Raw genomic sequence first — 15,969 nt, forward strand, 5'->3', positions numbered from 1 at the left:
TGGTGAGACCGGCCTTCGAATATCCATGAAACATCAGAATTTTTTACACTTCGGAATGCCCATCCATCTTTTTTAGTAACTGCTTGTATATGTTCCCGCCGGCTTTTTATTACTCCTTGAATTGATGACGACACTCATCCTTGTCGACATCCGCAGATTAATGGCAACAGTCTTTCAGATCTGTGAACATCACTACCTCTGTTTTTCTATTTATTCTTATAGTTGAATGCAGATCTGGTGGGTTTTAGTAGTATTAAATTCATGTATTTTTTTTTTGTATAATTACTGAGTGTATAGAGAATAATAAAAAACAAAGAGGTTATGGAATATTTGTTGAAGAAAGATGAAAAAATATCTGCAAATGAGATGAAGGAATGCCTCTGTAGCAAAGTAGTCGAATGAAAAGAAGAAAGAAGAATTGAAAGAGTAGTACTGGGTAGCAAATAAAGTCAGAGAACACAAGGGCATAAATGGAAAAAGAGTCTACTTTTTTGCTTGTCTTAAATTGCGTGCCAAAAGTAATTGAGACATCCTTTACGGGACTGAGGGAGTATATTTTAACTAAAAAGTATCACATATCATGATGAGACGGTTTCACACAATATTTATTCAGTATTTTTTGCTTACTATTAAATGGACAAACTAATTTTTTTTCACTTTTTAATTTTTTTTTGTATTTAATATTACTTCTAATATAATTTTTAAAATATATAAATTTTATATCTTAATATTAAACTAAATATTACCAAAAAAATGAATTATAAGTAATTTAAGTCAAACCTTGTTAATTGAATTAGATATATAGAATGAGACGAATAGAGTAAGGAAAAGGAAGAATAAGTACCTACTATGACAATTTAAAAAAAAAAAAAAAAAAATACCTTTCTCTAACCAAGTCATAGACAAGAGTGTATAGTTATAACAATTTCATAATTTTTTGCAATTTTGAAGAATTTATAGTTCACAATTATAAGATAATGTCACTCAACTGTAAATAGTCTTTAACCTAACAATACTAAGATAACAAAAGAATGGGTGTTTCTCTATATAACTCTCGTTCAGTTTATAATACTTTAAACTTTTACAAACACATAAATTCAAAAAAAAAAAAAAAATAGTACTAATATTTTCAGTCTCTAAATTATCTGTGTAAAATTTTGACCATTCTATTATTGGTGGTATAATTTAATTCTCATTCAACGCGTCAGAATTGACATCTGAATGACAAATTCGTTATTTTAATAACAAGATGGGACCAAAGTACTATTTTCTCAATATTTAAATACTCCTTTTTCGTAGTGTGGCTCACAAAAGCCCTCTCCCTCTTCATGCACATGGAGTTGTCTAATGCCCATACGTACTTCATTCTTGTGTAAGATTTGTTAATTTAAAATTATAAATTTACGTTGCTCGATCGTACAATAATGAATTTTTTAAAATCCCGAGTCATAATTTTACTGATCAATTAATTCAAAATAAATTTATAAATTTTATTTTATTAAGAGTCGTAAAATGATATGAATTTGACTTTATTTTGGATACTTATGTATAAGTATTTGAAAAATGTATGCCAATTGAGACACATCATATAATTTACCTCAACCATCTACTCTAATAATATTCCATAACTTATCTCATATAGGGATGGCAACGGAGCGGAACGGGGGCGGAAAGTATACTCTCCGTCCCCATCCCTGACAGGAAATTAAAAAAATTTCTCGTTCCTGTCCCCGCGAAAAATTTGGCGAGAACGGAGAATCTTTATCTCCGATTAATCCATAATCAATGTGTGAAAATAATATAATTTAAAATAAAAAAAAAAAACAAAAAACAAAAAATTTGAAATTCAAATACTGACCGTGTTTTACATTATAATTTTAAAATCTAATAAAACTAATTAACTAAATAACTAATAATCTAATTCCTAATTCCATATATATATATATATATATATATATATAAATTTTCGGGGACATGGGGGGGAGGGGGGGCGTGAGGAGTACCCCCATCCCCGTCCACGTCCCAGCGGAGAATTAAAAAAATTCTTTGTCTCCGTCCTTGATTTCCGAATTTTTTTTCGTTTTCGGTCTCGTCCCTTACGAGAACGGGGCACATTGCCAGTCCTAATTTATCCACTCATTTTTGAAATATGAGTGATGAGAAGTCTTAAATTTGGAGTCTAAATTTATGAATACTTTTTTAAAAATATAATACTTCATGTTACATCTTATTCCATGTTTGACCCTATACTCTTTTGTTTTTAATGATAGTTCTTATATTTTTCTCAATTAGTCAGAAGGCAAAGTGGTCGCAATAGCTTTGTGATTGCGATGGTTTCGTCGGATGAGGGTAAAATTTAATGTGAATATATGTCATTTTTGCAAAAAACATTATAATCTCCATGTTTTAATTGATTGAGAGATGCCAATGGCCATTGGACATGGATAGTACAATCCTAGAGAAGTGGGATGGGAAATTACACTTTTACCCTCATCTCCAATGATATGTGGATTATATGAGTTAATATCATATGAGGTGCTCCGAGTATAGTGATTTTGTCATGTTTAGTTCTAAACTTTCAAATTGACTGCCCGTTGTCTTTCGACTTTCAAATTATTACCACCCATGGTCCAAGTTAATCACTCATGCTCCTTCAACTATCAAATTTTAATCATCAATGGTCCTTCTATGATGACTATAGCTGGTTAATTTTTTTAAATTGAATGACCATTGGTTATTAACTTAGACCATGGATGGTAAAAATTTGAAAGTCGATAGAACATGAGTGGTTGCATTCTATAAAATTGTTTTGGTGTGTTCGGTTTATTTTTTATAAAATGAACACCGCAGGCCTTTGGTCTGGCTCTGATACCAAATTAAAGCATGTGCTTCATCTCAATTAAAAGCCTAAGCTAATAATTGGATTGCACATTAATGATTATATGCTCAACAACTAGCATTCAAAATAATAATAATAATAATAATAATAATAATAATAATAATAATAATAATAATAATAATAATTATTATTATTATTATTATTATTATTATTATTATTATTATATAAATGGTGGTGGCGGCAACACGGCGGCGGTGATGTTGGTGTTGGTGGTGGTGCCGTGGTGGTAGTGGTAATGGTAGTGGTGGTGATGTGGTGGTGGTGGTGATTTGGTGGCAGTAGTGGTGGTGGTGGTGGTGGGGGTAGTGGTGACAATGGTGGCAGTAGTGGTGGTGGTGGTGGTGGTAGTGGTGACAATGGTGGTGGAGGTGCGGTAGTGGTGGTGGTGGTAGTGGTGACAATGGTGGTGGAGGTGCGGTAGTGCTGGTGATGGTGGTAGTGGAGGTGTGGTGTTAGTGGTGACGGTGGTGGTGGTGGCGGCAGTGGTAGTATGGTGATGGTGGTGGTAGTAATGGTGTGGAAATTGGAAAATGACTTCCCAAAAAAAAAAAAAAAAAGAAAGTCATTTTCTATGAAAACGAGAGTATTTTTCTTTGATTAAATGATCATTTTTCTTTGACTCACATTTTTCACTTTTTTATCAAATACTGAAAACCTAAAAAATGATTTTCAAAAATCATTTTTTTTGAGTTTCCAAACATACCCTAAAGTTCATTGCATTCATTTTTCATTATGCCTTATTCAATAAATACTTTAGAATTTTTCATATTTCATTATCTTGTGATTTATCCAACCTCGAAGACAAGGGAATGGAGTGCAATTTTATTTTATTTTTCAATACAAAAGCTTGTGCAAATTGATCTCAAATATATAATACTTTTTTATAAAAATATAATATTTTGATAAATTAACGAGTATTACTTTTTATTGAAAAATATTTTTTATTCTTTGAAAAAATAGTAGTGACTATATAATACTTTTTGATCAAAATATGATATTTGTTTTATCATAAAAAGTACTTTGTATTTTATATATATATATATATATATATATATATATATATATATATATATATATATATATATATATATATATATATATATATATATATATATAGCTGCGTTCAAGTGAGAATGGTGCGTCCAGGAGAGAACTCAGAACGCATGCATGATAATCGCGGTCACGTGTCCAGATCTAGCGGATGCGAAATATTGATTTAAAAAAAATACAGTGACATTTTTGTAAATAATTGAACATCGAAGTGCAAATAAAATGTATTACAAGTGCAAGTAGCAGTTTCATATGATGCACTTAAGTGCAAGTAAAATGTATTACAGGCATGGTTGCAGTAGGTGCTAGGCGCTAGTCGGGCGGCCGGGCAGCGCCTAGCGCCTAGGCGGATTCTAGGCGGCGCTAGGCGGGCACCAAAAAAATTAAAAAAAATAGTAACAGACTTGTAGTTCGACAATTTTAATGAGGTTGTTTTCAACGTTCACTCAAATAACACATCTAAATAAATGAAATAATGATAATTTATAAGTCATAATGTCATAATAATATTAAAATCAATAATTAATGAAAGGCGACATCGGTCAAAATCGAACAAAATCGGTCAAAATCGGACGAAATCGGTCGACTCGGCCGAGTTGACCGACTCGACCAAGTTGGCCGAGTTTGGCCGCCCAGGCCGCCTAGGCGGCCGGCCGAGTTTTGGCCAAAACTCCAAGGCTCGGGGCCGCCTAGCGCCTAGGCGGCTAGGCGGCCGAGTTTTGCAACCTTGATTACAGGTGCAAGTAAATTTACACTGAGCATTAATACTAAGTGCACCTAACGTTACAACTAGTTCCACTTAACGTTATAATTAGTTGCACCTAGGTGCACGAATGTTAACAGGTAAATTACTTGCACTTATAAGTGATTTTACTTGCACTTTTTACTTGCAAAGCTGCACCAGCTACTTGCACTTATAACACATTTATTTGCACTAAAGTTCAAATTATTTACAAAAATGTCACCGCATCAAATTTTTAAAATTACATCTGGTTCATTGATATGGACACGTGAACAACTGTAAATGGTTCTTATTTCTCTCCTGGGCGGCCGTTTGCATGAGAGCGTGCTATATATATATATATATATATATATATATATATAGAAGAGCGCTCATATGCGGCGGGGTCTTACGGTGCGGCGGTGCGGTCAAATTCCAGAATACACCAACAGTGTTAACAATATGCACCAACAATGTAATAAAAACACACCTCAATGAAATGTAATAAAACATCACAAAATACACCACAGACTCAAAAAAACACACCATATAACTCACCACCCCCAATGGTGTATTTCCGAACAGTGTATGGTGTTTTTACTCACACCTAATGGTGTGTGTTTGGTGATGCAGGGCTCTGTTTACTCTGTTTTGTGTGGTGTATTTCCTAACGTTGATGGTACATATTTGGTGAACTATTGGTGTTGCCGCACCGTAAGACACTGCCGCACCTGAATCCGCCTCTATATATATATATATATATATATATATATATATATATATATATATATATATATATATATATATATATATATATATATATATATATATATATATATATATATATATATATATATATATATATATATATATATATATATATATAGGGCTGCGTTCAGGTGCGAATTGCCCACCCAAGAAATAAATAAGAACGCATGCCATCCGTCCACGTGTCCAGATCTAATGGATGAGAAACACAGATTTTTTTTTAAAAACACAATAGCATTTTCGTAAATAATTTAACATCAAAGTGTAAGTAAAATGTATTACAAGTGCAAGTAACAGTTTCATATAGTGCACCTCAGTGCAAGTAAAATATATTACATGTGCAGGTAAAATGTATTACAGGTGCAAGTAAAATTTACACTGAACAACATCAATACTAAGTGGCAGTGCACCTAACGTTATACCTAGGTGCACTTATAGTTATAAGTAGTTGCACCTAGGTGCACGAATGTTAAGAAGGTAAAATTACTTGCACAGTGACAATAGATGCACTTGCCAAGCACATTGTGCTTATATGACATATAGTGACTTTTCCATATGAGAGATCATGAGATCGAGCCTCAGTTGAGGCGATGTGTGTGTGTGTATATATATATATATATATATATATATATATATTAAATAGGTGGTGGTGTGATGGTATTGGGAAAAAAAGACTGAAATGTGAAGGAAGATGCAATCATTTCCCAAAATGTGTCTCTCCTTTTTTGTGGACAAGATGCGTTTGATGTCAGAATTGGTCAAACACAAACGCATCTCCCACTTGTGTGTGTGTGTGTGTTTTTTTTTTAAAAAATAAAAATAAAATTGATCGCCGGCACTTCTCCGCCAGCTACACCGGTCACCGATTTCTCCAGCGAAGGAGGTGACCTTCTCCTTCGCTGGAGAAGCTAGCGACCAAACTGGTGTCGCCGTCTTCTCCAGTGAAGGAGAAGGCCAATGATTTGCCTTCTCCTTTGCTGGAGAAGCCAACTACTTGGTCGGTGGTTTCTCTAGTGAAGGAGAAGGCAACCCGTGGCCTTCTCCTTCGCTAGAGAAACCAACGACCAAACTGGTGTAGCCGACTTCTCCAGCGAAGGAGAAGGCCACCTCCTTCGTTGGAGAAATCGGTGACCAGTGTCGCCGACGGAGAAGTGCCGGCGACCAAATTAAAAAAAAAAAAACACAAATACAAGTGGGAGATGCGTTTGTGTTTGACCAATTCTGACATTAAACGCATCCCAAACGTCTTTTTCATATTTTTGTCTACAAAAAAAGAGAGACGCATTTTGGAAAATGAGTGCATCTCCCTTCACATTTCAGTCCTTTTTCCTGGTATTGGTGTAGCATGAAGAGAAATAAGAAAGAAAAGAAAAACGGAAAAATAATTTTTTCAGAAAATCTTTTATGACTATAAATCTAAAAAGACATTTTTTACTAAATTAATTTTTTTTTTTTTTTGATAATAATTGTTTTACACTAATTTTATTTTCTTTGAATATCCAAATATTAAAACATTCAAAAATCATTTTTTTTTTTGAATTTCCAAACCAACCCTAAGTTGATTGATATACACCCTCACCCTCTAACAGTGGTTAGGAGAGAAAAAAAAAAACATTTTCCTCTTCATTATTCATCCATAATTTTCTTAGTGAGACAGAGAATAAGAGATGGTGAAATACGCACCATATACGTACTCAAAAACTCATACTGACATACTATCTATACTTGAGACTCCAACTACATATAGAGAGCACGAGTCAAAATTGGAGAGGGAGAGAGAGAGAGAGAGAGAGAGAGAGAGAGAGAGAGAGAGAGTAGACGTCAAACCAATTTCTTCCATTCTCACATCTCCGTCCATCTCTGATTTGCTAAGACAAAAAGCAACAGGCCTCTTGTTTCACTCTTAGATTTCACTGTTCCACTGATTTACTGAACTACACTTGAGACGACGCGGAGGCAGAGGAGGAGGAGGTGAAGAACCAGCAAAAAAAAAAAAAAAAACAAAAAAGAGAAAAAAAGGAGCCGAAGTTTGAGGGGAAAACTGTTCGTTTACTCTAAGCTGTAAGCATCTCCAACCTTAGATATATATTGGTGTTGTCGTGTTGAGTCTCAGCAGAAAAAATAAAAAACTTGCTTTGAGAAGTTTGGCTTAGTTTTTTCTGGTTCCTTTAGTTGAATTATTGGTGGTTGATTTTGATTCGATATGTTAAATATATATCTTCAGAGTTATGCTTTTGATTGTTGAGGATGCAGCTCATGAATTTGAGTTCTCGTCAGCTGTGTCGATTTGAGAGAAGTGTTCATAGCTTGTCTCTTTCTGATATCTGGAAAATGGAAATTAACATGGGTAGATAATCTCTATGCAATAGTTCCACTTTTTTGAATCTTACTCAATTACTTATGATAATGGGTTGTGAATTAGTGTTGCCAGAGCAGGAGGGAAAAATGCTTGGACTCTGGAATCTTGGAACATGGTTTATGTTTACAGTAGTAAAAATAGTTTCTTTGTTATCAATGTCCCTTTTCACCCTTCCCTGTGCTCTGGCTTACACACCACTTAATTTGATAAACCTTTTGACCTTCAACTTAACAATAATTTCCTGAGTAATATAGAGACAATTCTTTTGATAACATATGGATTTGGGAATTTGACTGTTATTTGATAGTGTAAGAATTCTTCACTCTATTCAAGTGTTGTTAGTTTCTAATCTTTGACTTTGAGTCACTGGCAGTATATTCCTGACTAAGCATGACCTGCACTAACAAAATGAGAGTCCTTCCAACAAATAAACCTGCTAGAAATGATTTCAATTGTAAGGTAGCAGACAATATCTGATTGATCAATCAAGATGTATGTCATCATCCATATTGGTTCCAGTCAGCCTGCTTTAATTCATGATTCAAATCAGGCCAGGCAATGGTTTCATGAGCAAACTGTTCATGAGAGATCTAAAACATTTCCTAAGCAATTCTATACACCTCCAACTTCTTGGATCCATCTGGACTTTTATATCAGATGGTTCTTGATCTGATATCTTCTCCAATTAATGTGTGCTTGCTGAATTTCATTCACAATTGTTTGAGAGTATCATTTTTTGGTGTAAAAGGCCAATATATGGTGGAGTACAGCCTTTCTCTTTGCGCACATATTTTGTTATAAATAAAATAGCAAGGGGAGATCCATGCCCCTAACCCTTATTGCCTTATTGGATAAAAAAGTTCTGAATTTGTACAAAACTGGTGTCAATCTTGGAATTTTATCTATACTGGACATGTTGTGTGTGTTTATTTATTTATTCAATTTTTTTTTGGGGGGTGGGGTGGGGGGGGGGGGTGGGGGAGCACATAGCTGAAGTGGGCCCTAATATAGTAATATGCCTTAATTCAGGTAAACACTCTTCCCCCCTCTTTATCTATTGGATGGAGAGAATGCTTTAGTTTTGTGTCTATAAATGTTTATTTACATTGCTTTTGGGGAGTGATCATATCTATGATATGTACAAGTGTTTGTTCATGTTTCCTTTGCAGCATTATCCTATTTTAAAGTCCCATATATAATAATCTTGTGCTCTGATCTGTTGCTGTTGCAGAAGAACAATAGACAATCAAGTTCCCATCTGCAGTGATTGTCCGGAAAGTTGGCAATAACCCATCATGGCAGATGTCAGTCCTTTGACTGATACGTCAACTGATGCAGATACTGAAGAAAGAAACTCCAGGGTACATCAAATGTTTACCTAACAAATGTCCACAAATTTTCCTAGTGTTGGCACTCTTCAATCACGTGTCCATAAAGTTTCAGTTACATGGTGATATTGTTACCTATTCCTATCCATCCCCAAATTTGATATTCTTAATAATAGATTAATCAAATCCCTTCAAAAAGTCAAATGGCACTATTTCCTTGCCATGGTTGTATTATAAATTTCAAAGACATTGGAAATCAGTATGAAATGAAGTGGTTGAGAATTCTTTGCATTTCCATGCTTGTCAGCCAAGTATGTTTTTCGTTCCTTCAATAATCCTTGATTCTTCAGCAAATAATTTTGCAATTCATTACTGTTGATTGCAGTTTCAAAACAACCAATCCATGAATATTGTTGGTTCTGATGGCAGTGATAAGACAAGAGATCAAAAGGTTACTTTTTATTTTTTTTTGGCAATAAAGAAGTGGTGGGTTTAAAACCAGGTAAAAGTGAAAGGGTTTCTAAAATTCAAATCTTATGTGCAGACACTAAGGAGGCTTGCTCAGAATCGCGAGGCAGCACGAAAGAGCCGTTTAAGGAAAAAAGTAGGTTGCTCTCACCTGTTGTTATTTATTGAACTACATCCAGTTTTAGTCCCAAACTATAGAGATATTTCACTTTTAGTATCCAACTCTAGTTTATATCAGAATGCTCCCCAACTTTTGAGAAATTGACAGAAAAGGTTCCCCATAAGAGTTCTTTTATTAACCCTAATTGAAGAATCATCTTTTGTCTGGGGACTGAAAATGGATTTTTTTTTAATTTATTTGTCATGATTTTTTCTGCTCCAGTGAAATACCATTTTGAGAACAAAGGTTAGTTCTGATCCTATGTACTTGATCTTCTGTCGTAGAGGTTTGTGTGGTTTTCTTTTGCAGTTGGGTTATGGTTTTTGTTGGTTTTTCTGGATGGGGAATGCTCAAGGTTAGTCCTGTAGGATGGTGGGTGGGTTTCCTTGGGGCTTATTGTGTCTTTTCATAGTGTTTCCACCCCCTCGGTGCTTTAATATAATTATTTACTTTTGAATAAATATTATTGCTACATTGTTTTAACATTAAAAAAAAAAAGATACAATAACTTGCACCTGATTCACAACCACTTGTAGGGATCTACAAGTATTAGTACAGATAAGCAGAAAGTCTATTTGGACTCATTTTGAATCAAATAATAGAGTTGTTTCCTTCGGGTTTTCAGGTTTTCTCTAATAGAAACAGTGGACCAGGTGAAAAAACTACTCCCTCTATCCCAAAAAGTTTGTCCAATTTCTCTTTCAGATGATCAACACAATCTTTTCTTCTTTTGTTTTGTTTTTTGTTTTTTGTGTTTGGGTTTGTTTTTTGTGTTTTTTAAATTAATGTTTTAAAGCATATTGTTTCCTTCTTAAGGTGCATCGGTCTAAAGTTTTAGGTGCGTGAGTTTTCTTCTTAAGGTGCATTATTTTCCTTTTTAAGATGCTTTGTTTTACTTCTTAAGGTGCTTTGTTTTTCCTTCTTAAGAAAAAATAAAATAAAATGAATTTTTATTAATTTTATAAACAATTTCATGAATTCCTTTAGGTTGTCTGTCATCCTAGGTGCTCAGATGAGAGCATTAATGGAGCACGTGCGTTTTTTTTAATTAAAATTTTCATTGATTTTAGCCATTGATCTAGATTTGATCAATGGCTCAGGTCTAATCCCATTTTTTACCTGGGAGCAACCCCGCACCAGAACTCACCCCTATATATATATATATATATATATATATATATATATATATATATATATATATATATATATATATATATATATATATATATATAGACACATAACTGTAAGCACCTATTCATAAACAGACACAACCCTATAGATAAATCTATCCCTTTATTTTTCAACAATTTTCATGCTGTTAACTTTCAGGAAACTTTTTATGTATTTCGAAAAGAAAATAAACTAGTCTAGCTATAAACTAGTTTTTCATCAATACACATGGCTTCCGGTGTAAGTTAAATGAACAGCTATCGCGTATCTTAAGATATTATGAAGCTAATCTAGTGATGGTAAAGTAACTTTTTAGTTTATTGTTCTATTCTACATTTTTGAAGTTGGCAGTCGGTTTTTTCATGTGGCTCTTTATTTGTGGCAGCCAAGATCTTAGGTGTGGTAGTGTTTGCATGAAAAAGATTCGAACATAATCATATAATGACAGTGGTTATAGTTGTAACTTTTGGTTCTTAGAGAATTTGTTACTGGAGTTGTTGGCCTCATAACAATGATAATATCTTTACATCAAAATGACAATGATTGTGTGTCTCATATTTATTAATTTAAATTCTTTTTCTTTGGCATAGGCATATGTCCAACAATTGGAGAACAGCAGAATGAAGCTAACACAACTTGAACAGGAGCTTCAACGAGCTCGACAACAGGTTTGTTCTAACCACCTAATTTTTAATTGTATTTTTATTTTATCTTCAACTTGCTGCAAGTTGGACAACTACTAGCTTTTCTATCAGGACAACAAGCAGTCTTCATAACTATACAACATTTTTAAGAAGCATTTATCTTCTTTTTTTTTTGGGTGCTTTTTGGTTGAAGGGCATATTTATTTCGAGTTCAGGAGATCAATCACAATCTATGAGTGGAAATGGTATGCTTATTTGCATTTTATTCTGGGAATATATTTTCTTGTGAAGTTTCAACTTTTGATTTTGATATGAATTGCGCACTTATTTAACATTGGGAAAAGGGTCAAATAGGCCCTCGAACTATATGCAAAACCACAATTAGGCCCTTAAACTATGAAAAGTTCCAATTGAATCCTTAAACTCTTAAAACAATGCAATTAGGTCATATTTACCTGATTTTGCGTGTAAACATCAGGTTACTGCTGACTTGGTCGCCATGTCATACGACTTTATGTTTTTTATAACTTATGTAAAATTTAAAAATTAAAAAAATAATTTAAAAAAAAAAAAAAAAAAAAACTGGCCAGTTTGCCATGGCTCTTTGTCCAGATTTGAATAAAGAGGCCAACGCCATGGTCAGCAAATGGCCATAGCAAAGAGCCTGGCCATTTTTTAAAAAAATAATTGAATTTATGAGTTTAGTGATTTAATTGGAACATTTTATAGTTTAAGGGCCTAATTGCAATTTTGCATATATAGTTTGAAGGTCTATTTGACCCTTCCCTTAAACATTTTAAGTGCTACTGCGAGATATACCAAATGTGTGTTTTTTTTTTTTTTTCTTCATATTGCTAGAAGTAATGCTTGATGATTCAGTATTTGCTACTCCTATTCCATTCTGTTTGTCCTCCGGTGGTCAGTTTGACTAAATTTTGATTTAATGTTTATTAAGTTTAACTTCTGAAATTAAAAATTAGATAGTATAAAAGCACACATTATGCATTACTTATTTCAAGTACTGCAACTCAAAATTTTGAAGGAACATGTTTTAAAACATTGATCAATGTTACGAAAGGAAAGAGAGAATATTCTAATGTGGTGTCTTATATTGTCTCAAACTGTCTTATAGAAAAGAGAATACAAAGCCCTATAAATAGGAGCTAGAAGACTACGAATAGGAAACAAGTAACTGCCTAATATGTAGAGATTCTATATATCAAATATATATTCTATATTCCATAACAATCAAAATTAGGTTTTGATATGAATTGCATGCTTATTAAAAATATAAAGGGCTAATGCAAGATATACCAAATGGTTTTCATATTGCTAAAAATAGTGCTAGATGATGCAATATTTGCTATTGCTTTTCTCCCGTTTTCTTTGTCCTATTTTCTCTTCTGGTAGTCCATTTGACCAATCATTATACCGTGGACCATTAACATAAGGTTCATTTTAGTATATTGAAGGTTCATTTTTATAACATTGAATGTTCACTTTTTGAAGGTTCATTTTTAGGTGTACTACCTAAAATGAACCTTTAGTATACTAAAAATGAACCTTTATCAGTGGTCCACGTTGTAGTGCGGACCATAGTTCACAATATTTTTTTTTTTTTTTTTTTGAACAACCATAGTTCACAATATAATTTGCCCCATTTGACATTGTCCTAGTTGCTGTGGTTCTTTGGACTGGGTCATAGAGCAAGGTTATTGATTTGACCTTATAAATTGATGAAAAAGATATCAACTGTTGGAGTAAATTGTTTCCCAGTTAAATAAGCTAAGAAGTGTTATACAATCCAGATACTTTACCAAACATGTTACTAGCAGAGTATTTAATCTATATAATAATCCAAATAAACCTTGTTATATCTGCCATTTTGGCATGGTTGTACATAAATTTTGGCATTTCTGGTTGCTTGCCATTTTTAATACCTGATGTAACGTCTCATAAAATGCAACCCTAAGAATTTAGACTTTGATATTCCACACTTTTACTTAAAATTTCACGAGTTTAGATAATACACATGTTGACTCCTGAGTGGGCAATGTACACGGAAACCCAGGTTGCTTTTTCTATGTTATTACAGTTTCTTCTTGAAAAAAGAAAAGAGATAATCTGTTGAAAGAGGAAAGAAACATGTAGAAAGAGAAGATCATTTATAATCAGTGTATACTACATAGAATGCATTCTTTATTAGACGCTCTTTGTTTTGGTCCATTTTATAATTTATTTTGACCCATTTGTGATCTCTATTTATGACTTCCTGTTCTACAAACTTCCTTGTAGGAGCCTTGGCATTTGACGTAGAGTATGCTCGGTGGCTGGAGGATCACAATCGGCGAGTAAATGAGCTAAGAGGAGCAGTTAATTCCCATGCGGGTGATGGTGAACTTCGCAGCATTGTTGATAGCATCTTGGCACACTACGATGACATTTTCAGGATAAAAGGAGAAGCTGCAAAAACTGACGTCTTTCATGTTTTATCAGGCATGTGGAAAACACCTGCAGAAAGATGTTTCCTGTGGTTGGGTGGATTCCGTACATCTGAACTCCTCAAGGTATGTGCCCTTGTTGATTTCCTTCTTACAAATCATTGCATTTTTGTTAGTGTCCCTTCCCCACCTTAGTGAAGTCCCTTGGGCACCTTTTTATATATATATATATATATATATATTTTATTTTTTAAGTCACTAGTGAGAGCAAAATAACATCATGTTGCATAATTTTTACCCTGGCAACCCAAGGTGCTGACATTTTGGCATGGATAACAGTTCTTTCTCGTCTTTCTTTGTTGTCTTTCTATGTTATTTTCCTAGATGTTAATTTCTAACCTATGTGGTTGCAGTTGCTTATAAATCAGTTGGAGCCATTAACCGAGCAGCAATTATTGGCCATCAACAACTTGCAACAGTCATCCCAACAGGCTGAAGATGCATTGTCCCAGGGAATGGAGGCATTGCAGCAATCTTTGGCCGAGACTCTTGCTGGATCTCTTGGCCCTTCTAGTTCCTCGGGAAATGTTGCGAATTATATGGGTCAAATGGCCATGGCGATGGGAAAGCTAGGAACTCTAGAGGGGTTTATCCGCCAGGTATTCAACTTTTTAAACTTGTGTTTTGGTATTTAAGCATCTATTTCATTTTATGAAATTTGGTCATTTGATTGCTTATTAATTTCTTAATCAATCAAAACATCAAGGAATAACATGTGTATTGGTATTTAATATAGTCAATCTCATGAACTCTCTCATTATCTCTTAGAAGACAGCAATGCTGAGAGGTATTAATGAAATTAACAAATTTGGAATTCCACTTTACAAAATGAGGCTATTTTTTTTTTTTTATTGAATACTACTGACTCTATTACAATGCAGTATCTGTTCATAACTACTTTCTCAACCTATTGAAGCACAAAGAGCCAATATTGGCTCCACTAAGGCTCGATCCCACAACCTCCTTTATAAGTGAACAACTTGGTGCCATTGGACTACAAGGTCCTTGGCACAAAATGAGGCTATTTGTTTGCTCTATTTATTTATTTTAATTTTTTTTTTTTGGTGACGAGGGAAACCCACAAATACTACCCAAGAGTATTGGGTAAATCCTGCTTTGCGACCCTAGTTAGCAAAGAATTATAAAGTAAACAAGCCTAGGTTGCCAATAGTTGATTGTTTCAAACTAAGAAGGCCAATAGGCCATTTCCACTAGAAGTTGAACCTTTTATCATAGATATTGGGGATAGAGATATTCTGATTAAGGGATATGATCATATGAGTGGTTTAGATGGTATTTAGGATTATACATGTGGGAAGTTGTAATTTACTGAGCAATGAATTTTGGTCGATTTCAGGCTGATAACCTGCGGCAACAGACACTGCAACAAATGCATCGCATATTGACTACCCGCCAATCAGCCCGTGCTCTTCTGGCCATCAATGACTACTTCTCACGGCTACGAGCACTAAGTTCTCTATGGCTCGCCCGCCCCAGGGAGTGACGGCCATCTTCCATCTAATGCCACCTAGGAGATTCTTCACATTTGTAAATGAGAAAAACAAAAAAAAATTCTGCTGGGACACTGCAATTTTCATTGGCCTGTAGTTTTGAGGCTGAGCTGCAATCATCCTTTCAAGCTGAGATTTTTTGGCACCATGCTGTTCAACCTCTTCATGTTGTTGTGGTACATATTTCCAGAAATTTTAGCCCTGTATGGATGTTAAGTTATACAATTTCATGTTTTAGATAGACTGATTTGATAGTGTATTTTCTTTCAGCTTCTTGTCTAACTGCAACGATGAGAATTAATCAAAATTAGACCCTCCCAATTTGCTAAGTACATAATCTGATTTTCAGTATCTTGGATGCATGTGGCACAGATTGGCTGCTGATTTTTT

The 15,969-nt window shown here is 34.1% G+C and overlaps 1 protein-coding gene across 2 annotated transcripts; it reads left to right on the plus strand.

The window, feature by feature from the left end:
- Window positions 1–7,394: 7,394 nt before the first annotated feature.
- LOC109160179 (transcription factor TGA2.3-like) lies at window positions 7,395–15,820 on the plus strand. 2 transcript variants are annotated; one of them, XM_019308392.1, is made up of 10 exons: window positions 7,395–7,409; window positions 7,473–7,499; window positions 9,029–9,158; window positions 9,511–9,576; window positions 9,670–9,729; window positions 11,514–11,591; window positions 11,761–11,812; window positions 13,863–14,134; window positions 14,422–14,667; window positions 15,426–15,820. In XM_019308392.1, exons 3-10 carry the CDS (start codon window positions 9,093–9,095, stop codon window positions 15,570–15,572), a joined length of 987 nt encoding a protein of 328 aa, XP_019163937.1. In that variant the 5' UTR covers window positions 7,395–7,409; window positions 7,473–7,499; window positions 9,029–9,092; the 3' UTR covers window positions 15,573–15,820. The 2 variants fall into 2 exon arrangements, with proteins under 2 accessions (XP_019163937.1, XP_019163938.1); XM_019308393.1 differs by lacking the exon at window positions 7,395–7,409 and adding an exon at window positions 7,663–7,785 and having other exon boundaries at window positions 7,479–7,499.
- The last annotated feature ends 149 nt before the right edge of the window (window positions 15,821–15,969 follow it).

The sequence above is a fragment of the Ipomoea nil genome, unplaced genomic scaffold (assembly GCF_001879475.1).
Source record: "Ipomoea nil cultivar Tokyo-kokei standard unplaced genomic scaffold, Asagao_1.1 scaffold2845, whole genome shotgun sequence".
Lineage (NCBI taxonomy): Eukaryota > Viridiplantae > Streptophyta > Magnoliopsida > Solanales > Convolvulaceae > Ipomoea > Ipomoea nil.

What these genes read in the sequence shown, in the direction of transcription:
- LOC109160179 (XM_019308392.1), top strand. Translation starts at nt 9,093, where the DNA reads ATGGCAGATGTCAGTCCTTTGACTGATACGTCAACTGATGCAGATACT. An exon ending in CTGAAGAAAGAAACTCCAGG is followed by an intron (nt 9,159 to 9,510) that starts GTACATCAAATG and finishes TGTTGATTGCAG; the next exon opens with TTTCAAAACAACCAATCCAT. An exon ending in ACAATCTATGAGTGGAAATG is followed by an intron (nt 11,813 to 13,862) that starts GTATGCTTATTT and finishes ACTTCCTTGTAG; the next exon opens with GAGCCTTGGCATTTGACGTA.